The sequence below is a fragment of the Orcinus orca genome, chromosome 1 (genome assembly GCF_937001465.1).
Source record: "Orcinus orca chromosome 1, mOrcOrc1.1, whole genome shotgun sequence".
NCBI classification, from domain to species: domain Eukaryota; kingdom Metazoa; phylum Chordata; class Mammalia; order Artiodactyla; family Delphinidae; genus Orcinus; species Orcinus orca.
The window spans coordinates 31,029,400-31,057,131 of NC_064559.1; the positions used below are offsets into that span (position 1 = coordinate 31,029,400).

At 43.9% G+C, this 27,732-nt stretch overlaps 1 protein-coding gene across 3 annotated transcripts in view; it reads left to right on the top strand.

Moving 5' to 3' along the window:
* Positions 1-27,732, top strand: part of CAMSAP2 (calmodulin regulated spectrin associated protein family member 2) — a 98,014-nt gene that overhangs the window by 2,607 nt on the left and 67,675 nt on the right. For 2 of the 3 annotated variants that reach the window (XM_012538915.3, XM_004285407.3), the window contains exon 2: positions 15,795-16,054. In XM_012538915.3, the coding sequence (XP_012394369.1) occupies positions 15,795-16,054 (260 nt within the window). Of the gene's footprint in view, positions 1-4,651; positions 5,839-15,794; positions 16,055-27,732 lie in introns of those variants that run through there. The other variant, XM_033415916.2, reaches the window with a different exon arrangement.

The following is a 27,732-nucleotide window of genomic DNA, read 5'->3' on the forward strand; positions in this document are numbered from 1 at the left end:
GCACTGCGCTAGATGCTTTGCATTATGTTGTATGTTCGGGACTTACAGCAGCTCTGTGATGTAGGTAGCGTACTCCCCATTTAAAAAAGAGAGGACGGCAGTGCAGAGAGAGGTTAAACAACCTCCCCACGGTCACAGTTTTAGTACGGGCAGACGTGAGCTTTGATTGGATTGTCTGCCTAAAGGGTATGGCGTTGGTGAGGGCAGGCATGCCTCTTGTATGCCCGATACCTCAAACACATTGCTTCGTTTATTCCCACAGCATCCCTCTAGAAAGATGTTGTCCTCATTTTGCAGGTGAGGGAAGAAGCTCAGATGAATTTGCTCAAGGTTAAACATCTGGCGAGCGGTGGATCCTGCGGGCCAGTGCAGGTCTTTCTGACTCTTAAGTCTGCGCTGTTTACCCTGCTCTGCAGAGTAAGCCTCTCATCTGCCAGTGTGCAGAATGGGCATACAGCACGCGTCAGAAATCTTATTGATTTATTTTCTTTAAAGGATGGGCAGATCTTAACACACTCTCAGATGGCTTAGATGAACGTTGTTGGTACTTGCAGTTGTCTTGGCAACAGTTAGAGTGGATGAAAGTCATATTCAAAATGGAATGAAAATCAAGCTCAGAAGACCTTAAGAGTCACTTAGTAACGAGAAATTATATTATTAAGAATGTTATCTTTGTGCATTTTGTTTATTCTTTAATCAACAGTATTTGAAAGTATAAATTTACATGGAGTGAGTTGAAAAAATGTCGTGTTTCATTTCTTTCGATGTAAATTTTGTGCATTTGCTGCAGACACTGTTATATGGCAGATGATAGTAGACAACATATTTCAGAGGTATTGCTGGTGGTGTTCAGCTAATCATTCAAAACATTAGCCCAAATTTAAGTTATGATTTACTAAAATCGCTTCTTTAATGATGCCATGTCCGGTCCTCAGTCACCAATTTAGTCTTTTTCTGTGAGAAAGTTTCTAACTTTTGACATATTAAAAAGAAGTCAATTTTAAACCCTATGTTGGAAAATTCATTTAAAATGATAGCTAGAAATCAATTTTGGGCACAGAACGAAGTTACTGAACTATAAAAAGTAAATTAAGCGCTAGCATTGTAGTACCTAGAAAGCAAATAGAGTATTTACTTAATTTGAAGTCTTCTATCAGAGCTTGGAATCATATTCTTTTTCTTTACACTAAAAATATTCCACATAGCTCAAATCTTCATAGTTTATTTTGTGGAAGAATGCAGGTACGGTTTTGATCAAATGAAGAATAAGTTTGTTTAGGTGAATTTTAATCTGTAAACCAAATAGATACTTTAAGCAAATTGCGGAAGAGGGGGAAGTTAAACTGTGCTGTGTCTACTGTGTTTGAACAGCTTAACCCATCTAGCAGTGATATTACTGAGTTTGCTCTAAGTGCTTTGGGGAAAATGGTGGGTGCAAACCCTTTTATGACCTTCTTCCTTACTAAATGCTTGCATTTGGAGGCAACTCTGTGAGGCTTGCAGGATCTCAGTTCCCCAGTCAGGGATTGAACCCAGGCCATGGCAGTGAGAGCACTGAGTCCTAACCCCTGGACTGCCAGGGAATTCCCAGCATTTGGAGTTCGTGACATGGAGCTTAAGGCCCAATTCCTAGTGTCACTTTATCATTTCAACTTTATCAACTATCATTCTCCCTTTCATACAGTGTAGTTTGATACAAACTACAAAACATATAGCAGAATATAAAATCATCTGCTGTTTTAAATACCCCTTATTTCATTTCTTTATATATCCCAACACGTTTTCTCAAAATCCCGTCTCACACCTGACTCTCATGCACGTGTGAAAGATGTGCTGTCAGCGGACAGCACTCTGGTTAAGAGAGACTGATTGCAGAGAGGCCTGTTTGGGAAGTTCTTGTAGGAGTCTGGGCAAGAGATGGTGAGAGCTTGAAGCAGCCGCGCGGAAATGCTGCTAATATTTATTGAGTACTTACTGTGTGTCGGTCACTCTCCATGTATCATCTCATTTTAATCCTCATGACGGCCTTGAGAGGTGGAAACTGTCCATCACTCCAGTGTTACTGATGAGGGAATGAGGCCCAGAGGGTTAGGGACTCACGCAAAGCCACCCAGCTTATGGTGCTGTGTTCTGAACCTGATTTCAGGCCTCCCACTTTACCATGTGCTGTTTGGGGAGAAGTCAAATTAATGGAAAAGAGGCAAAAGATAGAAAAAACATTGCAAAGGTATAATCCCTAGTGTTTCTAAATGACTGAATTCGGGGTGCATAGGGGGAGGATGAGGCCCCCTGAGGTGGCGAGGAGAATGAGGTTACTTGAGCTTTTGAGATCTGGTGACTGGGAAGGGTGAGTCCAGTGCCGTTGGCAGAGATGGCGAGCAGCAAGTTAAATGGCAAGTCGGCTTTGTTCTGGGGAACCTTAAGCTTGATGTGTTGGCCAGATACCTTATCTGAGAAATCTAGTAAGGTAGGTAGCTGTAAATGTGGGTAGGGAGTATGATTGACCAGGTGAGGCTACACAATAGCAATTTGGGAATCTTCTGCGTATAAAGTGTGATTGAAATCAGAAGGAGATGACACCATAGAGCGATAGAAAAGATTTGAGACAATCTAGGGTGGTGAACACTTAGAATAGTTTTGGGAGGAGGCTGAGGAAAAGAAGGTGGAATTAGAGCAGAGAGTTAGGAAGAGAATTAAGAAAGTGTAAAGATACTGAGGCCCTGGAAGGAGAAAGTTTCCAGGCGGGTGGTCTTATTAACAGTGTCAAAGGCTACAGGTATTTAAACCATGCCTGAGTGGCAAATACGGGTGGCAGGTGGAGCACGTGGTCTGTGCGCCGGCACAGAGCTCCGAACCCGAGTACCATTAGTGCAACAACATAGACCAGTAGGAGTGGAGGAGGTTTATGTGATGAGTAGTGGGAGATGCAGCTTGAAAGGTAAATTGGGATTGTTTGAAGGACCACGTTAGGGAATTTGGTATTTGTTTAGTAGATAAATAAATTATCCTAAGCACGTTGGATTTTTGAAAAAGCTACTATGATTTATTGAGCACATACTTTGTGTTAAGTACAGTTTTGAACATTTTATATGCCTTATTTTAATTCTGAGAACAACCCTATTAAGTAGATACTATTTTATTTCTTCGTCTGCCACTCTAAGGTAGGGTTTCCCACTGCAGAACTTCTGGCTGGCTCCTTCCTTGTTGAGGGGGCCGTCCTATGCATTGTAGGATTTCACCAGCATCCTGGCCTCTACCCACTAGGTGACAGTGGTATTCCCCACTCCTACCTCTTCCCCAGTTGTAACACCCAGCAATGTCTCCAGACATTGCCGGTGTCTCCTGGGGCCAATACGACGCCAGCTTAAGAATCACTGCTATGAAGACTGTGAGATACACCTTCAATTTAAAAAGGTTTTTTGGACATTGAAGTACAAATTTGTTACAACATGTCCTGATTTCACAGATATTCAAATGGAAAATAAGAATTTAGGAAATATGACAGTCTGCCCTTTTTATAAAAGAGGAAATGGGTTTAGAGGGGTTAAATAACTTGCCCTTGATCATCCAGCTTGTAGATGGTGGAACAAAAATTAGAGTCAAAACCTTTATGATACTAAAGTTTGTATTTTGACCTCTGTATTATACCTCTGTGCCTAGAGTTCATTACAGTTCTGTAGTATAATACTGGAAGTGAAGGCGCAAAGAAAGCGTGAAAACCGTTCAAAAGTAAGTCTTAAATTTTTTGTTTTTTGTGGAATTTAAAAGTATATTTAATTTTTCTTCAGCAAACCTGTTTGTATTTGATTAGTTAGTACAGAAATAGGAAACATATTTAGCATTGGTCTGTCATTTCAGGGTCGTCCCCACCCCCCACCCCAGTGGATCTAGTTTTTTAGGTACTAGTTCATGGACCTTTTCTATTGGTAAATTACAAATAATGATCTTTAAATTAATATTACACATTTGTTAGTAGTCACAGCGTGGTGCTTCTGCTGAGATAATAATTGTATTCACTGATCACATTTAGCACTTCCTTCCTGTGCCTTGCAGGGTCTCTCCTTTTCTTTTTAAACACGGATTCTGCATCAACGTAACATTCTGGGTTAAAGGGCGACACCCCAACACTGTAGTGTCTTTCCAGCTCTCCTTCTACCACCTGCTCCCTTTTGGGGGGCCTTTTTCCTAAAGTCTTTGTCTCAGTTCCCCTGCTTGCCAAATAGTCATGATAATAAACATTTGTTTTGCCTTCTTTAGAAGAAAAAGTGTATACATTGAAACATGAATTGATCCATCTCACACTTAGGCTACTTTTGGATATTCTGTTTCCCATTGTGGAATGGGATTGTATTTCTTTAATAATTTCAAAGAATTCTTTTTATTCAAAATACTTTTTTCAGGAATGAAATTGGGTCATTTGTAGAGACGTGGATGGATCTAGAGACTGTCATACAGAGTGAAGTCAGTCAGAAAGCGAAAAACAAATATCGTATATTAACGCATATACGTGACATCTAGAAAAATGGTACAGATGAACCGGTTTGCAGGGCAGAAGTTGAGACACAGATGTGGAGAGCAAACGTATGGACACCAAGGGGGAAAAGCCGCAGTGGGGGCGGGGGTGGTGGTGGTGGGATCAATTGGGCGATTGGGATTGACATGTAGACACTGATGTGTATAAAACCGATGACTAATAAGAACCTGCTGTATACAAAAATAAATAAAATAAAATTCAAAAATTAAAAAAAAATAAACTTTTTCAACTATGAACTGGGAAAAATAAAACAGAGGCTGGGACTCCAGCACTAGAGAGAAAACCGAAGTCCCTCTGTAACCGTCACGGTCACACCCTGAGTGTTAGGCCTAGTCGTGTTTATGAAGCACCTGAAAATGGTTTTTTGAGATAAAGAAATAGAATTTCAGTTCACTGAAAAAGTGTTCGTCTCCTTACTCCATATTTAACAAATATAGGTTCCTGGGAACATGTGTGTATGATCTTGAAAAGTTATTTTGAATCTACCCCCGCTCCCACTCCCAGCCCTCTCCTTCAAACCATTTTGTCTCTAAATGGGAGTTACAAGGAAATTTTAAGTACTTTACGCTCTTGGAATAAAAAATATTTGAAATGTTTGAAATACTTTAAAAGACATTTGTCCTCAGCAAAGGAACGTTTCAAAGTAGATGGTTTCATTTTTGTCTGCTGGCATTTTACTGCTACTTTCAAGATTCTCTTTCAACTGTCTTCTTGTTTTCCATTCTTTTTGTTTTATGACATTCATATGACGAGGGTGCTGGCTTGTAAATTTTTCTCTAATTTACGCGTTTTGTAGAATTTTGTATTGTAACAGATTTTGAAACAGCAGAAATAACCTTTCTTCTTTTTTAGCTACCTCCATTTTTTTTTTAACACAGACTTTAGAGGTCTTGATTATAAGTTCTTGAAATTTTACTTTTGACACTTAATAGTTTTTGAAGAGGTGAGACAGGCACCGATTCAAAAGTCCAGAGGTGTAAAGGGCTAGGTCTAGTGGAAAATCTCCTTCCCTCCTGGACCCTGAGCCACTCAGTTTGTGTTTTAAACTTGGTAATGTCGTTGGAAGACTGTTTCTCAAAAGATCTCTGGGAGTGCACTTACAAATGGTTGAAATGGTGATTTTAATGTTACGTGTATTTGTCCACAACAAGGAAAAAGATCTCTTGGATACAGAGCAGGAAATGCATTGGAGGGAGACGGAGGGTTGTGAAGGGGGAACAGTTAGTAAGTTGTTACCGTCCAGGTGAGAGGTGGCAGCGGCTTGAAGGTGGATGGATACGGAAGGAAGTGGATGCGCGTCAAAGGTAAGACCTGGTGGTTGGTTGGACACGGCGAAGGAAAGATGATATTGTGGGGCGTGTGAAGACTGATTTTCCTTACGGGGGAACAGAACAGTGGGAGAGGGCCAGGTTGTGTGTGCGAAGGAAAGAGGGCGGGACAGAGCAGCGCCGAGACGGTGGGGTGCGCGTTGGGCCCTTGAAGTGTCCCGCTCAGGTGGGGCTCAGAAGATCTCGGGGATGAGAGGCGAGGTGGTGATGGAGACACACAGGGTGGGTAGGTGCCAGTCACCCCGTGGGAGAGTGTGGGGAGGCCCCCAAGACAGGAGAGCCGCAGAGAGTGACCAGAGGGGAAGCGAGGAAGCGGGACAGGAGGCCCAGCCTGGGGGGTGAAGGCGCGGCCGGAGGCACCTCGGGATTTCGCAGCTCGGCAGAAGGTGTGGAGCGGAAGCGGGGGAGCGAAGCGGGCGGGGCGGCCGGGGCGTGTTCGCTGCGGCATGGAAAGCGCACCTGGGTCGGCGGACGGCAGCGGTGTGAGGGGGGGGAAGCCCTCCTCCCGCGCCCCGCCCTCTCTCACGTCCTTTCCCACGGCACCCAGGGCTCCTCAGAGAAACTTCTCTGCCCTTCTCCCGCCTCCTCCTTCCTCTTCAAGCAGACAAAGCCATGTGACGATGGCACGTCCCAAACAGCTACGATGACAGCGAGCTCCCTGTACCCCGCGTCTGACCTCCGCGGCCGCGGCTCACCCCCGACCCAGCCACCGGCTATTTAAAGCAAGTCCCCGACATCGTGTCATTGCATCTGTAAACATACTAGTGTCTCCGGCAACCAGGGGCTCCCTTTTTATTTTTTTTAATTTATTTATTGTTTAAGATTTTTTGATGTGGACCATTTTTAAGGTCTTTATTGAGTTTGTTACGGTGTTGCTTCAGTTTGATGTTTTGGTTTTTGTTTTGGCCCGGAGGCATGTGGGATCCTAGCTCCCCAGCCAGGAATCGAACCGCACCCCGTGCCTCGGAAGGTGAAGTCTTAACCACTGGACCGCCGGGGAAGTCCCCAGGCGCTCCCTTTTTAAACTTTGCCGTGGTGCTGCCAGCATCACACCGCTCCACGTCACCAGTCATCTTTCTGTTTTCACTTTTCTGTTTTACAGTTCATTTGTTCCAGTCAGTATCTAAATAGGGGCCAGCCTTTGCAATTTGGTATGTCTAAGTTTTTTAAATATATCGGCTCCCCCTCCATCTAATTTTGTTTTCCTTACAGTTTACTTACTGGAGAAACCATAGTATTTGTCCTGTCGTTTCCCACGGCCTGGATCGCCATGAGATTGTTTAACAGGTTTCTTTTTGTCTCCTGTATTTCTTATACATTGACAGCTAAATATAGAGAATTGTACAGATTCAAGTTTGATTTTTTTTTTTTTTTTTGCATACTCCATAGGTTTGTGTACTTCCACCAGGAGGCACTTAATGTCTCGTTATTTCTCTTTGTGTCACGGCTTCTTTGTTTGTTAGTGGGAATTCTCTTCCCTGTATTAAATGTCTGCGTGCCCTGGGGGAGAAGTTTCCACAGCGAACTGCCGGGCAGCCACCCTGGAGGTCACAGAGCAGGAATATTCACAGACAAACTCAGAGAGCTTCAATCACAGGGATTGTTCAATCGGTTTACAGTGAGAAGTGAGGGCAAAGAAAGGTGGGGTGAATTAACACACCCTCCCCGAATCCTGCAGCACACCACACCTCGTTCTTTGTGCTCCATCAGCCTTGCCCACAGATGGTACGGTTGCAACAACCAGCGCTGAGGTTTGAACAAGGAGGCCCACAGTGACACAAGGCCGCACACTTGCTCCATCAGAGACGCAGAGGACATGCATGCCTGCCGCAGCTGTGGCTTGTCGGGAAGCCTGATGAATAGGCTTGGGTCCTGTGCGCCTTGGGCAGAGCACACGCAGGCCAGAATGTGTGTCACTGATGGGTGGCCCAGTTAAGCACTCATGAATTTTAAGTGTTCATGTATATTTAGTGTTCATTGCCTATTGTTTGTTTAGCCTCATGTATATTTAATATATCATGAATATTTATTGCCTGGTGTATCTTGTGTATCATGAATAGTTAGCACGTTGGGACCTCATGAATATTAGGTATCTTCTGGTTTTTCCATTCCTTACTATGTTTAACATACATATGCTGCTAACCACTTAACCTCTATTTGGTAAATTCTTTGAGTTCTGTCCGTGATTAACAACTTTTTGCTTACTAGTACTTATCTATACTTCAAATATCTTAAAAGGTTTCACATATATTTTACAAACTTAAGCATCTTTTATAACAGAATTGGATAGCCTCGGAAGTAAAAGTGCATTTTCTGAGGTACAGGAAAGGCAGGATAACTGTTCTGTTCTTTCCCTTTATTGGACCAAACTGAATGGATCACTGGCCCCCGAGAATCTGGAAGGGAGGAAAGAACAGGGAGGAAGAGCATGTGAACAGTGGTGACGAGAATGTGCAAAGGCTTTGCGGGGGGAGGGAGCGTGCGTGGTTCCAGGAACTGAATGGGCCGCCAGGGGCAGGGCCATGTCCTTCCTGTAGGTCAGAGGAAGGCTTTGAGTCCTTAAAGAAGCAGAGGTCATCGAAAACCCTGAGGTCTGACAGGGTGTGTGACCTGCTCAAGTTTGCCCACGGGAAGTAAGCAGATTCTAGCTACAGTAGAGAATGGTTTGGAGTGGGGACAGGTGTGAGCATTGCAAAGACAAGTTGAGGAGTAATGCAGTAGTGCAGATGCAAAGTTCCGAGAGCCAGGACCAGGAGGTGGGAGTTGAGATTGCGAGAAGGGGAGGGTTGGGCTGGGTTTGGTGATGGATTTGGTCTGGGGCTTGAGGGACGACGCCTAGATGCCGCTGTACTTCTGTGACGCAGGGAACACCGGGAATGATTACGCTTGGGGAGAAGATTGATTTGGGGCACTTTGAGGTTTCATGACTCTCTTCAGCGTAATTTCAAATGCATAAGAATAGTACAAGGAATTCCTGCATACCCTTTCCCCAGGGTTACCAGTTGTTAACCTTTTGTCCCATTTTCTCCCTTCCCCTTCCCCCACACAAATCCGTGTGTGTCTGTATACACACACACACACACACACACACACACACACACACACGTAATGTTTTCTGAGCTGTCTGGGAAAGAATTAGAGACATTGTACCCTCTACCCCTAAATACTTCAGGCTGTCTCCTGATGAGAGATGAACGATAAGCCTCAGGTAATCTCAGTAAAATTATAAGAATAAGGAAATTTAACTTGGACCCCGTATTATCTAATGCACATCCCCTATTCAGATTTGCCATCGTCTTTATGTCCTGTGTTGCTGCTTTTTTCCCCCATTCCGAGATGCAGTCCAGGATCGGGCATCACATTTAGTAGACTTGTCTCCGTCGGCTCCTTAACCTGGAACGGCGTCTCAGTCTGTCTCTGTCTTCCATGATACGGACATGGTGAAGCCTCAGCGCCCCAGCTGCCTGCTGAGCTGGGTGGCAGCCCGGTGCCCCTGGCACAAGCAGGCAGTTCCCTGCAGGCTCCACCTGGGCCACCTCCTGCCTCGTGGTCCTCTGCCCTCTCTGGAACGCTGGGCCCTCATTCCGCCCCTGGGCTCCATGACTGGGACGACGATGAGATTCTGGTGTGGCTGCGGGCAGTGTCCCAACAAGAAAACCTAGACAGTCTGAAGGAACAGTACACAGACCCCTGCCCCAGACAAGAAGTGATGGAGACCCAGTAACCGGAGACGTTTCCCGACCCCCGCCCCGCTCCTGTCCCCTAGTGCCACCCCGTCTTCTTTGGCTTTCTTCCTTCTTGTCCTTTGACCACCTACTCTCTACTCTCCCTCCTTCCCTCCCTGCTCGCCTCCAGCTGACCCGCCCTCGCACCCCCTCATCCCTGCCACCTCCATCACCTGTCTCTCCAGCAGCAGGTGTGCTTCGTTGCCCCTGCCTGGCCGCATCCCTGCGTCCCTCAGGAGGCTTGGGCAGGGATGCCCGGGAGGCACCAGAGATGAACCGCTGGGCAGCCAGGCAGCCGCAGAGGAGAAGTATCTAGACAGAGCGCAGTCTCCTTACCCTCTGTTGCTCCCAGGATCAGACCGCTTGACATCCTCCCTCATGCACCGAGATGCTGGGGAGGGGGGGTCAGGAAGTAGGAAATCCAGGTTCTCAGTACCCCCGAAATGTCCGAGCCTGCAGTGTTGATTTGCTCCCTTTATTAAAATGTATTTTTATCTTATGAAAACAGTAGGCCAGTTATTTTATAGAACATCCCTCATTTGGATCTAACGTGTCTTCTTGATGGATTCAAGTTATACAAACCTGGCGGGACGACCACAGAAGAGGTGCTGTGTTTTCAGTGTGGGTTGTGTCGTGGCACGCGATGTACGTTCAGTTGGTGGTGCAGACTTTGATCACTCGCTTCAGGTGGTATCTGCCACTTCTCTCCGCTATAAAGTTATTATTTTCCATCTTTAATTAAGAAGCAATTTGTGGGGAGATAATTTGAAATACCCTGTTCATCAAACCCACCAATTTAGCATCCAAAATGATTCTTGCTTGAATCAGTTGTTATCCCATTTATTTTATCCCATTTTTAGTTGGTATTCCACTACAAAGAAGAGTTTTCCCTTCTTTTTCTTTCACATACTTATTCATTTATTTGTTTCCATCAGGGTGGACATTCTTGTTTTATTCCGTGGGTTCTAAGCTTTTATTGTCATTATTTATTTTGATGTTCAGATTGTCTCAGGTTTGGTCAGTGGGATCTCCTTCTGAATCCTGTGAACTTTTGACATGGTCCCATCATTTGTTAGCTTTTGCACACGCGCACACACACACACGTTCTTAGCTGATCTTGCAGTTTTCCTGCTCCAGCCCGGGCGGAAACAGCCATTTCTGGAGGAGTCCTGGTTCGTTTTAATGGGAGGTGTATTAGAAACGGAGATATAGGTGCGAGGCTTATTGCCGCTGGGATTTAGCAGACAGAGCTAGGAAACACGCACGTGCAGATGTGACTCTCTCTGTCACAGATACATGCCAACCACCATGTGTCCACACTGACACTTCCCATCTCAGTCCAGCCCCACAGAGCTTGCTCGGACCCCCCCCCCCCCCCCGCCCTTTCCATGTTTCTGAGAAACCAGGCTGTGGTTTGGGGTTTGTGAAGGGTTGTGAGGACCTGGAGCTCAGGAGAGGTCCCTGCGTCTCAAAGTATCCCGCTCTCCTCGAGGCTGCATTGTAGTGGGAGGGGGTAGAAATAGGCTAACCTAAATATTATGGGATAGTAGTCATTGAAACAGGATGACTGCGTGGGGTCAGGGAAGGTGTATCTGGGAGATGACCACTGACTGAGCTCCCGATGGGAAGGGCCGACCGCGGGAGGAGGGTGAGGGGCCAGGGAGTAGCTGGTGCCCAGGCCCCGAGGGACAGACGTGGCACCCTGTAGCGTCTGCGGTGTGGTGGGCCCAGAGGTGGAGGAACTTGAAGTCAGGAGCGACCATGGCTGCACACCTGTGCAGGCTGGGGAGCCCGAACTCAGGACAGGCAGTTCCTGCACTCACGGTCCCGGGTCAGGGAAGACACAGCTCTTAAATCCAAAGCCCGTTTTCCCCACTCTGTCATGCTGCCTCCTGCTGGTAGTGAATGTAGGTTAACTGGAAAAGGTTTGGTTTTGAGAGGGATACTATTGCAGAAGTAAAGAGTGGCCTAGGGGAAAACTGTCAGGTTTTTCAAAGCAGGTACATGGAGTAAATTAGGATTACTAGTACAGAATCTGGGAGTTGAGGGGAAATTTGAAATCTGGGAGTCCCTTTAGGACAAGACTGATGACTAAAATTAAAAAAAAATAATAACATTTTCATTCATCAAATATTTATTTCATGCTCGCCATGATCAGGCACTAATATGCTACGGTTTGTATTATGGGGAATAATTATGGTCCTTGCCCTCTGGTCATGTAGGAGGTACTCTTTTTTTTTTAAATTAATCTTTATTGGAGTATAGTTGCTTTACAACGTTGTGTTAGTTTCTACTCTACAGCAAAGTGAATCAGCTATAGTATATATATACCCCTCTTTTTTTTTTTTATATTAGTGTTTATTTTTGTTGACAGTTTTGCTTTATTTATTTATTTATTTATGGCTGGGTTGGGTCTTCGATTCTGTGCGAGGGCTTTCTGTAGTTGTGGCAAGCGGGGGCCACTCTTCATCGCGGTGCGCGGGCCTCTCACTGTCGCGGCCTCTCTTGTTGCGGAGCACAGGCTCCAGACGCGCAGGCTCAGTAATTGTGGCTCACGGGCCTAGTTGCTCCGCGGCATGTGGGATCCTCCCAGACCAGGGCTCGAACCCGTATCCCCTGCATTGGCAGGCAGATGCTCAACCACTGCGCCACCAGGGAAGCCCTCCCCTCTTTTTTGGATTTCTGTGAGGTACTCATTTTAATACATCCTTGTCAACTGTGGGTTTAAAAATTACTTGCCATTTTGATAGGCAAAGTCTCATTGTAACTTTCTTTGATTACCGGTACTATGATTTTTTAAGAAAATGTTAACTGACCATTTTTGTGTCTTTTGGTTAATTTAGAGTTCCAGGTGTAGGGCTTATTTTTACTTGGAGTTTTTGAAACTCACAAATTCTGTCTTAGTAATTGCCTTAGACATAATTTTTAGATTTGGAAAATAAGGCAGTGTTCCCATGGTTGAATGCTGATATTTCTGAATTGCATTCCCCTTACACCCTGACCATTTACTGTTTTAAGGAAATCTGTGTCATTTGCTGGTGCATGGATGCAACTAGTACTAACTCAGCTTTATAGAAAAGTGCCTTGGGCAAGACTGTTTCTGTGCCCTCTGCCTGTGCCCAAGCATTTCAGGTGATTGTTAATTTCAAAGCTTAGCTCCAGTCAGGATTTATAATAACATGAGTAAGGTAGGTTCTTGCTTAAGTCCTGGTGCACAAGAAAAACTTGTCTCTTATCCTTTGCAATTCTGGGAGTTTCCTTTTCTTGAAGTATTAATTTCTTACCTTCTTGTACTCTGGAGGTGAGGGGCAGGGTGAAACCTCTTATCTTTGATTTTGCCTGTTTATTTTCTAATATGTGGTTTCAGGTCATTTGTTTTAAAAATGTGATACAAGTCCAAACTGTTTTCTAAAAAATGATAGTCTTGTACTGTTGGCAAAATGATAGACATTTTCGAAGTCTTCTTTTAAGCATATTTAGTTCTTGAAGACTTGTTCTTAAAAGTGACCTACTTTATAATACTCAATATGCAGTTTTGCATTCTTTTGGGGTGGAATAATCTGTTTTTGTCATATTCTTGAAACATTCTTTGACTTGCTGGATTCCTTCCCTTTTCCTTGCATTGAGATCTTTTTGAAACTTACATTTTCTTCACTTAGATTTGTGGGTTCGTCATAATAAAATGAAAATAGCCCCTAAGCTGTATGTTTTCCACCTTCCAGCCTGTTGATCTTGGCAAACCATTGTTATTTTTGAATCTGTTTAGCTACAAGGTTTAGAGCTAAGACTCTGCACTTATCAGCTATGTGTCCTTGGGCAAGGTAACCTTTCTTGAGTTCCTTATCTGTAAAATAGGGACAAGAGGGTTGTTAGTATTGAACGACAGAATGCATGTTTGTGACAGTGCCCGCACATAAAGGCCCTTTTTAAGTATTATACATTCCTGATATTTTTCTGTGTATTGTCTGATTTGACAGTTCCACCAAGTTGTAATAAAGATCGTGTGTGAGAATGGATGTAAAAGCTGTAAATAAATGTAAGCGGATGTATAGGTGCGGTGAAGTTTGCAACCCTGATGATGAGCAGTCACTTTTCTTTGCACAGCAGATGTTTAGGTACCAAGTCACCGCATTAGTCACTTTTTATTGTTATAGGGGAAAAAAATCTATTATGTATACATTTTATAATAATTGTCTTCAAATCCAATAATTTCCCTTTAAATTTGCTCTACGAGTAGCTTCCATTTAGCTCCTGTGATACGAGAGAATTTAAGTGAGTGCCAGCACCGTGTTCTGTAGATTACAGCGGAGCTCATGTGTCACGCTGAGGCAGCTGCTAAGTTTAAGGCTGGCTCACTACTGGTTAATGCAGCTATGAAGGAAGGAAAGTGTTTTCAATTATTAAATGAGGATGATATTTTTAGATGTCTCCAAAATCCCAAATTGGTACATCTACTCTTGACCTCTTTCCAGAGTCCTGTATTCCCAGCTGCTTTTTGGCTATATCCACTTGGGTATTTTTGCTATTGTTTCAAACTCAGCATATGTAAAACTAAGTTTATGATCTTGCTTCTGGAGTTGATGCTTCCTCTGATTTTCTTTTCTCTTTTTTTTTTTAATTTTTTTCATTTTAAATTTATTTATTTATTTTTGGCTGCGTTGGGTCTTCGTTGCTGCGCGCGGGCTTTCTCTAGTTGCCGCGAGCGGGGGCTACTCTTCGTTGCGGTGCGCGGGCTTCTCACTGCGGTGACTCTTGTTGTGGAGCACGGGCTCTAGGTGTGCGGGCTTCAGTAGTTGTGGCACAGAGGCTCAGTAGTTGTGGTGCACGGGTGTATTTGCTCCGCGGCATGTGGGATCTTCGCAGACCGGGGCTCGAACCCGTGTTCCCTGCATTGGCAGGCAGATTCTTATCCACTGCGCCACCAGGGAAGCCCCTTGATCATTTATTGCTTACTGTTGTCTCCAGTTTCTGAATTGCTGAACTTTACCTGTCTGTCTCGATTATTTGTAGACTACTGGCTCCTTGAGGGTAAGGATTATTTCTAAATCCTTGAATTCCCCAGAACCATACTCATATAGAAAGTGAACGTGCAATCATTATGATACTATTATTTGATGAAAATGTTTTTCTAAATGATAGGACCTGTCAAGAACTTGAAGGTAAAATTGCTACGGAGTATATTAATACTCGCGAGTACACCTTTTGGAAGGCTGACGTGGCTGAGCGCTGTGGCGTCGTCGGGCTCACGCTGAAGCTGCCTGTTCAGGAGGCTCCTCAAAGCCGCAATGGGCGGCGGGTGGCCCCGAGCCCTCATGCTCCGGAGGAGGCAGGCGGGGGCCTGGCTGGTGTCGGGCCAGAGCTGCCAGGTTCTGTGACTGTGGCTCTACGCCAGCTTCCTGCTCAGATGCCCGCCTTTCCTCGCGGGGGACGACGCCCGTCCTTGCCTGGCGTTCTTCCCGGGCGATGGCCTGGCCGCCAGAGAGAAGCTCAGAGACCGTCCCCATCGCCCAGCTGCCCTGTATGTCTCCCTCGAAGGGAGCAGCTGGGTGCCCAGGAAGGCTTTTTGGGGTTGGGGTGGGGTCGGTGGGAAGGCGGAGGAAACAGGGCTTGCTGGCGTTCGGGACCTGTAAGGGTGGTTCTCCGAGAACCGCAGCTGTAGCTGCCCCTCAGCAGCCTCCGCGGGCCAGCAGGAAGGAGAGGCCAGAGGCGGCGGGAGGCGGAGGGACGGCGCGCAGTGGGCGCGTCCTGCTTGGCAGCCGGCGAGCCGGGCAGCTTTGGGCAAAGGATTTTCTACTCCCAGGCGTCGAGGCCTAGCGGTGCCCGGAAGCAGCTGTTATCGTGAGCGCTTGAATGTGAGCGGATCCGCTGGAATGGGCTCTTCGGAGCCTTGTAGCTCGCTCTCTGTGTTCCAGCGTGCACGTGGGAATACTTTCCGCAGACTGCCCGGACTCAGAAGACGTCTCTCCCTGATGGCTTGGTAGAGTTGCTTTTTAGAATATTCTCGGAACCGTATCTTCCGTAAAGGAAAATTCTCTCTCTTGCTCGTTCCAGATTACCTGCCAAGGTCGACTAAATCATCTTTTCAGCTAAAGGGTTATTGTTATTTTTAGAAGGAATCTTAACTTTTAAGACATGAATGATTATTAGATAAACTGTGTTTCTTTTATAAAAACCTTGTAAGAAATTGTTTCCCCTTAATCTTTGTAGAAAATGTGCCAGAGGAGCTTCGAGAGCCATTTTACACAGATCAGTACGACCAGGAACACATCAAGCCGCCTGTTGTGAATCTGCTTCTCTCGGCTGAACTGTACTGTCGCGCTGGTAGCCTCATTCTCAAGAGCGACGCTGCCAAACCCCTTTTGGGCCATGACGCTGTCATCCAGGCTTTAGCACAGAAGGGTCTGTATGTCACTGACCAAGAAAAGTTGGTAACAGAACGAGATCTCCACAAGAAGCCCATACAGATGGTGAGTCTATACACCCAAGATTATTTTGCTTCAAGTGTGTACGTTTGTGACTTGTATTATAATGCAGAGGGACATAGGTTTTACAATTGCATTGGCATGTCTGCCTAGAGTTTAAAAAATACCTTTTTTCTCACAAGCCTCATTTTCAGATTAAGGAAGATTTTTTAAAATTGAAGTATAGTTGATTTACAGTGTTGTGTTTCAGGTGTATAGCAAAGTGAACAAATTAAGGAAGATTTTAATAAACTGTTTTGGAATGTTTGGTGCTATTATAATGCCTGGGAGAAACAATTACATAATTTCCAACTAAAGTAAAGTGATTTCTGTTTTGGTTTAAAAACTTTTTTCCATCATAGAGACTCGAAGAGATGTAAAGTGCATCCTTTTATTCTCATTAGGAAAGAGATGGGATTTGTAAGTGTTCATTTACATGCTTGAATGACCTCTTGGTAAATGTCTGTATATCAGATACTTTAGTTTATTTAACAACGTGAATGCGTTCTTGTGGAAAACACACAATGAAGCGCTCTGCGCTGGCTGGGGACTAGCAGGCAGGCCTCTCTCATGATAGTCTGTGGAGACACACAGACGCTCAGGTGTATCGTATGCCGCTTCAATCTGCGGTACCGCTGTAGCTCAGGTTGACAAACCGCTGGGCATCGTCAAGAATGGCATTAGAACAGCGGCTTCTCACGTTTAATTAAATCATGCTCTTGTATGAGACATTCCTTACTTCGGAGGAAGGAGAGAAACATACGAGAAGAAGATATGAAGTTTTGAAATTGAAGAATTTCGAAGAATGAACGAAAATTAGTTTCCCGAATATAGTGCTGAAAGAGATGATTGACCCGCTTTTGCTTTCTGCCTATTTTCCTTCTTAAAAAAAAACAGTTACTTTCAAGAAATGGAGAATAATGTCTCAAGAAAAACTTAATGAATTTAGTAATAGATTTATAATAGAATTATTAAGGAAAACTAAGAGTGTTTATTATCAGATGTGAGATTTTCACCTCTCACTGACGGCTTCAGGTCCACCTTGCGGGTTCCCCCTATCGTTGTGCACCTGTCTCTGTGCTCAGGTGTCCCCACAGGCGCTCACCGCCACCTCTCTGCAGTCACTGCGCTAGTGGGATGCTCCTGCTCTGATTATTTTTGCTTCCATCGTTCAGGCCAAATGGATGGTTATAAAGCACGTCCGCAACGTTGAGTCTGTGTCTGTGTTTGCTCAGTACCCGTTCTTTCAGGTACCAAAGATACACGTCACATGACCTCGTCCTTCTAGCCTTAGAGGAGGTTATCCATTTTAGATCTTCTTTAATAAGAGTGAAACAAACCTGCCACATTTTCTTCATTATTTTTCCTAGTGCAGCTTGTGTGTGTGAAGATACAGTCTGGTAGACGACTAATCGCATTCCTGTCAGGTTTCTTTCACTCTGTATCGATCCTGCTATTAAATCTGACTCCAGTAGCTGAGATTTGAGGAACGTGATGTAAATGATACGGCCTCTGGTCCTCTGGGTCTGGCTTCTGTCTGTGGGCATCAGGCACTCATGCTTGACTACATCACCTTCACCCTTGCGGTGTCACACCTACTGATCTGTGTTTTAATTGTATACTTTCAGTTTTTCTTACAGTTTGATTTAAAGTTTTCCAGTTGCTGTGAAATTTTGGCTGATGATGCCGTACTCTAACTACTTTTCTAAGACCCATGTGAGAAAATTTCTCAGAGTACTAGTAAAAGCTTTGTTTCCTGAGAAACTGTTTGGTCTGGTTTTACAGTAGTAAGAATCAGTTTCCTGCCTTGTCCTGCTTTTTGAGAAGTATAATGAAAACTGGTATGTTTACCTGTACTGAATATATTGACCCCCACCACACTTCCCACCTCTAAATTATCTTGGTGTGTTTGAGATCTTTTATTTCTGTATGCTGCCTCACAGCCTTTTGGGGGAAAGAAATGTGTGGTGGTAGCAGAAATATCATTCTAAGGCAAGTTTGACTAACCAGATTTTATTAACTTGGGGTGGGTGGGGATTGAAAGCAATGCATTTTTTAAAAAATGACAACACCCATTGCAGAGCACATGCTTTCTATCACAGTGCTTTTAAAGACAGATTTTGAGAGTATAGCCTTTAAAATGTTTTCTTCTGTATTTATATCCATGGGCAAGTGTTTTCAGGCATTACGTTTCAAAGCCAGTTAATAGTTATGACGTATTAAAGTTTATTCATAACTATTAACTGAATTATCTGTCAGAGCGCTAGAAGGGGTTGTAGAGTCGTGGTCTGCCTGATGGCTGTCACACATATGTGAGTAAAGGACAGATTGTGAACCAGGCACAGTTGCAGGGCTGGAAGCACAGGCTCTGAGAGCTGACGCTACCACGTGAGTCAGCGTTAAACGTACGGCGAGCTGTGTGCATTAAAACCACAGGGGAGCGCCTTCCACCAGAAGTGTGTTCTGACCCAGATCGGGTTAGCTGTCAGGTTATCTGTCAGCACAAATACTGGTGTGTAGGATGGCTTGAGAGTCGAGGGACTTGTGCAGCAAATGGAGCCAGATGTTAAGAATGATAGCTTTCGAACTTTCCTGCACAGCGAAATGAAGTTGCGTGTGGACTGTGTTCGATATCATCACGTTGGGCTGGGGGATTTGATCCATGTCATAAAATCTTAAATTCATAGAACTTTAGAGCCATAAAGAGCATTAGAGATCAGAAACCAGTGTGTAGTAGAAGACTTCCCAAACAGGAGGAGCCTGGGGAACACGAGTCTGTGGGAACTTTGAACACAGACCCCCTGGCCCCCAAGGCAGAGCTGCTAGCATAGAGCCTTTGGAAGAGGGGTCAGTACATGTATTTCCAAACAAGTGTTCAAGGTGATTTGTATGATAAGAATGGGATCTGGGAAATCTGATCTAATCCAGAGTCATTTCAAATATGTAAAATTTAGCATTTAGAGAGGTTGAGTGACTTGCCTAGGGCAGCACTGTTATTTAGTAGCAGAAGTAGAATTAGAATCTGAATGAGCTAAAACTGTGGCTTTCTAATTTAGACTGCTGTAATTGGAAGCGAATTTGAGTACTTTAATATTTGGGCTCATGCTGTCTAAACCGTAGACTGCTTATGAATCAAACTCTTGGTTGTAAATCAGCTTTCCAGCCATGTTTGTATATGTAGGAAATAAGAGTTGATATTTATAAAACTCCACAAAGTGAATGTATATAGTATGTGTGATATGAAACAAGGAGATTGATTTTCATATTTGATTTATAAAATTCCATTTATTATTTAATCAGATCTTGTTTTGGAACAATCATCCTCATATAACAAAAATTTTATTTTGAAGTGCTTTCTTTTAATGAGTAGCAAAAAGATTTAATACTCTGCTTAATTAATGGAAATTAAAGTGGGCTGATAAATCATTTGATAAGTAAGGCATAAAATGTTCTCTCAGTGAACTGTCAGGATTGTTATAAGGGATGTTTTTGGATATTCAGAAAACGTAAGCTAAAAAGTTAGTACGTATCCCTGCTCCTGTCCATTACACTGCTTTGTAGTAGTGGCAGGCCAGTGAAGCTGTGTTTAGAACACAGAAAGATGACTGAAATATTTGTTTACCCTCAAGAAGGACATTCCTGTAGGTGAAGAAAGAAGTGTTCCTTTATTTTGTTACGTTTTGTGGTCTGTGCATTCACCTGACCGCTGACACCTCCACTTGAATGACGTGGAACTTAGAATCCAGTGAGGAAGAAGATTGGAAAAAATGCTAATTAGCATGAAACAAGTGCGCTAAGTATGAGTTTAAGCAATAGGCGTTGGGAACGTACAGACGGGCGTGATGATTTCTGCCGGGGAGGATGAGGAAAGGCTTCAGAGGATGAATGATTAATGGGCTTCCAGAGGTTGGCAAAAGGGGTGGGTGACAGAGGTGACTGCCCTGAAGGAATTCTTGACCCAAGTTGGAACTGAAAGCATATATGTCACTACTTACAGTGTTGCCTGTGTGGAGGCATAAATGTGAGATGAGGCTGAAAGATAGGGTGGGCTTCCTAGATGGTGAGGAGGCTCTGAGCCGAAGTTGAGGGTCTGTAGCTCTTTTTGTGGTTACAGGATCATGGGGTAAGTTTTCATACTGTTTTTCTGGGGTTTTTGTCGGTGGTGGTGGTGGTAGTGGTGGTTTGTTGACTTTTTTTTTCCAGCCTGCGTCAAGCAAGCAAAACATGGCAAAACACTGGGAAGCACTTTGTGTGCTGATTTGCTTATATCCATCTGTATACGTGTTCCCGTACCATCCCACCTGGAAGCCCTGTTGGTTTAGCTTACTCTGTGCCCGGCAGCGTGCCTCCACGTTTCATCCCCCGTCTCACATAATTTAAATCTTACAACAGTCCTTAGAGGAGAGTGTATGGTCCCCGCTGTACGGATGAGGAAGCTGAGGCTTTGAGAACGCGGCCTCGGCCTCGGAGCCAGCGCAGGGAGGGGCAGAGGCGGGATCCAGGCCAGCTCTGCTGCGGCTGGCTGTAGTTTCGCCTGGGTATGGGAAGTCCTGGGAGGTGGGCCGACGGGAGCGGGTGGGAGGAGAGAGGGGCTGTAGGCAGGAGGGAGCAGGGCCGTGTGCCTCTGGAAGCCTGCGCAGCCCTCTGCCCCGGCTTCTGCTCCTGTAGCCTTGTGTGAAGGGCTGCGGACGGTGGGCGGGTGAAGCAGTTGTGATCAGGTCTTCCTGGGGGGTGGTTTAAGACTGTGCGTGGTGATCCCCCGGTTACCACCGATTCTGCTGGGCACATGGAAAGTGCGGAACGGACGAGCCGAGCTGGGGGAGCGTCGTGCAGTCCTCCTTCCTCCTGTTTTCCTTCCCTGCCTCCCTGCCAACTGCCGGCACACTGGGCCGGTCAGCAGCTGCTGTTGGGATTTCCTTGGCACCTCTGTCGCTGGAACTCGGGGTCCTGTACCCATGTAGAAGCTTTAAAAAATCTTTTCCCCACGTAAGAAGGTTAAAAATTGCACTTTAGAGGAAAAGGATTATATACATGTAACATTATAGTAGTGGTTGAGAAGGTACTTATTTCTAGTCACCGTTGTATAATAGAGCCTTACAAACTTATGAGCAGAGCTTGTCTGTGAAAAATTATTTTAAATTCTCATAGCTGTTGTTGAGCAGGGTTCTTTCTTCACGCATAGTGCCGGGTCTTTCTGTTTCCCATGGGTCATGTACCTAGTTTGGGCTCCATTAGTATTTCGAGGTAGCATATACGCCTCAGTTACAGAGTCACAGCATCTCTTGGTATCTTACAGCCGTGTTTCTTGTGTCTGAGTTTATCTGTAACAGTTATTTAGAACTCCAAGTTACCTTCTCATAGAAATAACTCGACGACTGGTGCTTATTTCACCAGATGATCTCACAGTAACCTTTATATTTATAATAAAACTGAAGTCAGTCAGGCCGTTTATTAATTTATTCAGTTCAGTTACGGAGCTTCTGTCGTGTACTCTGTATTACCTGCTGTGATGAAACAGAGTCCCTGTCCTTCAGTGGCTCACTTTCTACTGGAGATTATAGAAACCTAAGCACACTGTAGTACGTACGTTTCAGGAGTTCAGAGGCACCAAACTCAGTCCTAATCTTAGTCTGAGTCTTGATGGCTCTGAAGGGGTTGCCAGGTGGGCACAGAAGCGCCTGTTGTAGATGGTGCGTGAGTGCCAAGGGTGTGAGAGCCGTGTGCACCGTCACAGCTTTAGCCCAGGATACGTGTCGGGGCCGATGAGAACCGAGGCCAGACCGTTGGATGGGGGCAGGGCACGGATGAGCTTCTGTGTCCCCCAAGTGTCACTTCATCCTGGAAGTGATGGGGCTTTAAACCAGGGAGGAGGGCATCAGACTTGTGTTACAGTCACTCTGCCATGGGAGAGACACCGCTGGAGGCCGTGGAATTTCAGCAGAAGCGTTTTTGAGGTGGAATTGAGATGATTTTTTTTTTTAATCTGTGTCCCTATCCCTCACCCTTCCCCCCTGGTAACCATAAGTTCCTTCTCTAAGTCTGTGAGCCTGTTTCTGTTTTGTAAATAAGGTCATTTGTATCATTTTTTTTTAGATTCCACATGTAAGTGATATCATATGGTATTTGTCTTTCTCTGTCTGACTGACTTCACTTAGTGTGATAATCTTCAGGTCCATCCCTGTTGCTGCAAATGGCATTATTTCATTCTTGTTAATGGCTGAGTAATATTCCATTGTATATATGTGCCACATATTCTTTATCCATTTCTCTGTTGATAGACACTTAGGTTGCTTCCATGTCTTGGCTATTGTAAACAGTGCTGCAGTGAACACTGGGGTGCATGTATCCTTTTGAACCAAGTTTTTCTCCAGATATATGCCCAGTAGTGGGATTGCTGGGTCATATGGTACTTCTATTTTTAGTTTTATAAGGAACCTCCATACTGTTCTCCATAGTGGCTGTATCAATTTACATTCCCATCAACAATGTAGGAGGGTTCCCTTTTCTCCACATCCTCTCCAGCATTTACTGTTTGTAGATTTTTTTGATGATGGCCATTCTGACCTGTGTGAAGTGATACCTCACTGTAGTTTAAATATGCGTTTCTCTAATAATTAGTGATGTTAAGCATCTTTTCATGTGCCTCTTGGCCATCTGTATGTCTTCTCTGGAGAAATGTCTCTTTAGGTCCTCTGCCCATCTTTTGATTGGATATTTGTTTTTTTGGGTATTGAGCTGTGTGAGTTGTTTGAAAATTTCAGAGACTAATCCCTTGTCGGTTGCATTCTTTGCAAATATTTTCTCCTATTCTGTGGGTTGTCTTTTTGCTTTGTTTATGGTTTTCTTTGCTGTGCTAAAGCTTTTGAGTTTAATTGGGTCCCATTTGTTTATTTTTACTTCCATTACTCTGGGAGATGGCTCGAAAAATATATTGCTGCGATTTATGTCAGAGAGTGTTTGGCCTATGTTTCCCTCTAAGAGTTTTATGGTATCAGGTCTTACGTTTAGGTATTTAATCCATTTTGAGTTTATTTTTGTGTGTGGTGTTAAAGAGTGTTCTAATTTCATTTTTTGACATGTAGCTGTTCAGTTTTCCCAGTACTGTTTATTGAAGAGACTCTCTTTCCTCCATTTAATAGTCTTGCCTCAAACCTCTACAATTTGTTGTAGATTAATTGACCATAAGTGTATGGGTTTATCTCTGGGCTTTCTGTCCTGTTCCATTGATCTGTATGTTGGTTTTTGTGCCAGTACCACACTGTTTTGATGACTGTAGCTTTGTAATGTAGTCCGAAGTCAAGTCCTCAGTTGGGAAATGAAGAAGAGAACCTAGGATAAGGACTGGCCAAAAGATTTTAGCCCTTAGATCAACTCCAAGTAATTAATTGTTGGCTAACTGCTAGAAGCTGGGAAAACCAGCTCTCTGGTTTCGCTTCGTTCTGGGAGCCTCAGGCTCTAGATTTTAGCTCCCCATCCTCTGTTGCTTCTGGTGGTTTTGAATGCTGATACTTTTACCTAATAGGTTAAAAAAACAAAATAAGTAAAGGGACAGCCTTTTAGTTTAAAAATCTTGAGCTGATGGTCTTACGTCTTATTTTTGGTCAGAAAGATAAAGGTTACTCTGAGTCCCGTCTTCAGCTTCTCTTTTCTTCTTAGCACCTGTTGAAAAACATAGGGATGTATGTAAGTGAAAGTGCGTCTTTGTTGTACTAAGGAATGGAGTAAGATTGATATGCATTTTGTTAGAAATGTCTGGTTTTTTAGTTTGCTATGTTACATTTATGTTTTTACCAAGAAGATGGATGGGAATTCACTTCTTTAATGTACTTACTGAGCTCCCACTGTGTACTCTAGGTTAGGCGTTGGTGATGAAGTCTATGGTCTCTGCCCTAAAGATGCTCCTGGAGACCTGAGGTGAGGAGTCACATGGATTGAAGGATCTGTAGTGTGAAAACGGGATAGGACCGAAGGCGGAAGGTTGTGGGGATGAAGCCAGGTGTGAGGAGAGTTGAATATACTTTACAGATGTTAATTATCCATGCAATATGTGATACAGGTGTTAGTATCACTGTTCTATAGATGAGGAAACTGATACTCCAAAAGGTGAGTTGACTTGCCCAAGGCCAGACAGGTGAGAAATGCTGATGCTCGGGCTTAGCTTGTATCTGCTGACTCCCAAGCCCACGCTCATCCCGTTTATACATATGGCCTTCCAAAAACCCTAACACACACACAAAAAAACCCCTACTATTTCTGTAGTGCTTAACAGTTTATAAAGCATTTACACTTTTTTTTTTTTGGTAACAACTAGAAAAAGTAAATAGGGCAGTTATTACCATCTCTTTTTATAACAAGTAAGGAAACTTTATGGATGGATGTTGTGAGTAACTACTTGTTCAGTTCCGACTGGAACAGGTGTGCAAAGAGGCAGTGAACAGATGGTGATTGTGTAGCCAGTTGGTGACAGAACAGTGACAGGCTCGGGCCTCCCTGACTCCTGACCCAGTGCTTGTTCTGCACATACGCTGTGCTGCCACCCTTGTTCCTGTCCTTGTGGATTTTATTCTGCATGGATTCTGGGGAGACCGGCAGAGAATGTCATCGTGAAGCAGGATGTGACACAGTGAGAGGGTGTGCAGCAGACACACAGAATGGTGAGAGGAAAGGGTTAGGAACCCCAAGAGCAGGGGAGGGCGGCGGGAAGGGGAGTTGTTCTGGTCGCCCAAGCGAGGGGCTGTCTTAGTCTCCTCAGGCTGCTATAACAGAATCCCACAGACTCTGTGGTTTATGAACAAGCGAAGTTTATCCCCCCCAGTTCTGGAGGCTGGGAAGGCCAAGGTCAAGGAGTCAGCATGGTCGGGTTTTGGTGAAGGCCTCTTCTGGGTTGTAGGCTGCCAGTTTCCTGCTGTGACCTCACGTGGGGGAACAGGCAGGGAGCTCTCCGGAGCCTCTCTTACAAGGGCACGAATCCTGTTCACAAGGACCCCACCTCAGGACCTGACCACCTCCCAGAGGCCCCGCCTCCTCGTACCATCACCTGGGGCTTTAGGGTTCAGCATAGGAGTTTTGGGGGAACACAGACATTCAGATCACAGCAGGTACTCTTCTTACATAGGGACGTCTCATTTAGTGACAGCTGACGTATGAAGATGCAGACTTTTAAAAATACAGTGATTCACTTTGCAAAATAATTTTTAAATTTTAAAAATGCTTTACATCAGGATTTATTTTCACAACATTGCTTTGGAAAAATACGCCTTTTAATAACCCAAGTTTCTAAGAATATGTGAAATGAAAAATATCGTCCATATTATAATGTTCAATGTAATGTTCATTATTTTAAAAGACTTGCTCTTACATATAGTGCACAGTCTTCTTTATCTGTTGAAAACATATTTTATATTTCTCATTTTTCCCCAGCTTTATTGATAAAATTTGCATATATTTAAGGTATATAATTTAATGTTTTAATATACACATACACTATGTATACTGATCATATCGAACCAAATATTATGCCTAGTACATAGTGCTTAAACATGAAATGTTAATTTCTGGCCATAAAAATCAGATGTTTTAGACAAATTGGGATGGTGGAGAGTTTGTTTCCCCAGAGACCATGTCTGCACTCCCTCCCTGCTGTCGCTGGTTTATCCAGGAGTTAGGCTGCCTGATGTAGGAGGGCTGATTGCATTGTGCTGGGAGAAACTCACAGCACTGTGGTGGAAGGCGAGGCCGAGCTTGCAGGCGCCCTGCCAAGGCCCCGGAGCCCTTCGGTTTCTGTCCTTCCTGAGCCCACTGGTCCAGCGCTCCCAGAGTCTGTGCACTGCTTCAATGTCCCCATCAGTAAGTCCCAGTTGTTGTTTAAATTAGCATAATTAGTTCCACAGACTCTGTTGCCTGCCATTGAAAGAAACATAGCTAACCATTAAATAAAGAAGCCACTCATTTCCCTTTATTTCCAGGTGAGGACAGACTTAACTGTAAAAGTAAAAGTTTTAGAGCGAAGAGACCATCACAACCATCTGGCCTGGACTTTTGAAATTCTCTTGACTAAGACTCACAGTTAGAAATACGTTCTGCCTCAGGACCCACGCCTGGTCTAGCTAGGTAAACGCATGTGACAGTTATCCTTGTAACTTGATTTTTTTCCTGTTCTATTTGGAAAAAATGTGGACTGCAATTGACTGAACCTACTTCACGTGTGACCGTGAGTGGGGCATAAACCCACGTTTAAAATTGCTTGTTTAGTTAAGTTTTTTTTTTTTTATAGAGAAAAAATGGTGAAATGACAGTCTTGGTACTGAAAACTAAATAACCATACTCATGTTTTTCTTAAAAATGTATTCTAATATACAAGTTACCAACGTGTATCTGTTTTAATGAAAAGAACTGTGGGAATAGAGTTTGTATGTGGACTTGCCTCCTTACGATTTATGTTACCTAGGGACTTCCCTGGCAGTCCAGGGGTTAGGACTCAGCGTTTTCACTACCTTGGGCCCAGATTCAATCCCTGGTCTGGGAACTAAGATCCCACAAGCCACACAGTGAGGCAAAAAATATCTATATCTATCTATATCTATCTTATCTAATTTCTATGGTATACTGCTGCCAGATTAATTTTCCTGAAATAACACTTTGATATCTGTCTTATTTTCCAATTAAAATTTTTTAATCATTTTATTTGACTTGAAATGCAGTATACATTACAGATTCAGATGCGTATTCTTTTGAAAAAATTTGACTTTCGGAGCTAGTGTCTAAAGTGTGGTGTAACCAATTACTTCAAACTTTGTCTGTAAAATAGATAATTCACTTGTAAGTAATGAAAGTTTTATTCTTTCTGTTTGTAATCTCATCTCCATAACATATTCAAAGTAGCAAAAGCTAAGATACTTAGGAAGTTGTCTGATATTACAGACCTGCCAGCAGTACTTTTTGATGATTATTGAAGGTGAAGTAAACGTATATTAACTAGGACTTTTCGTCTTTTAAGAAGGGAAGAAAGATAACTATCTATTCATTGTAGGTTACTAAACTTACATAGGTAGTACTGTAGAGGATGATTTTTCTTTATTTATATGATATATACAGCATTAGTGTATATAATTGGAGCACCAAGATTGAGCTGTTTTAGCAGGTTTGGTGTAGAATGCGGATTTTTCTAATCTGCACGCTTACGGTCCAGTGCTGTCTAGCGGTGCACGGTCCCAGCAGTGGTTCGCAGCCACCGACACCCCAGTCTGTGTCGAACAGATTGATCCCCCATCCCCATCCCCATGATACCGACCCATTTTTGTGGCTTGGTAGAGTGTAGTAGTTTAGCAGATTGTTTTTAATTAATGTCAGTGATGAGCTTTAAAGGAGGAAAATAGATGATTATTTAAAAACTTTACCAAAAAAAAAAAAACTTTACAGACTGTTCCATTTGAATGCTTGCCTGTGTTTAGACACCTGGATAAATGAGCTTCTGTAATGGGGGAAAAAAAATCTTTGTAATACTCGGTTTCTTCTGAGCTCACACTGTTCTGTGGTTGAAAAGAGGGTTTTAATGAGCTGTGTTACAAAGTGAGCTGTGTTACAAAGCCGTCCCTGGGGCCAGTCTTTTCAGGAAGTTCTTATATACTTTCAGGGATCTAAGAATGCTAATTATTGTTCTCCTGAAGCTAAAATATTTAGTTTGT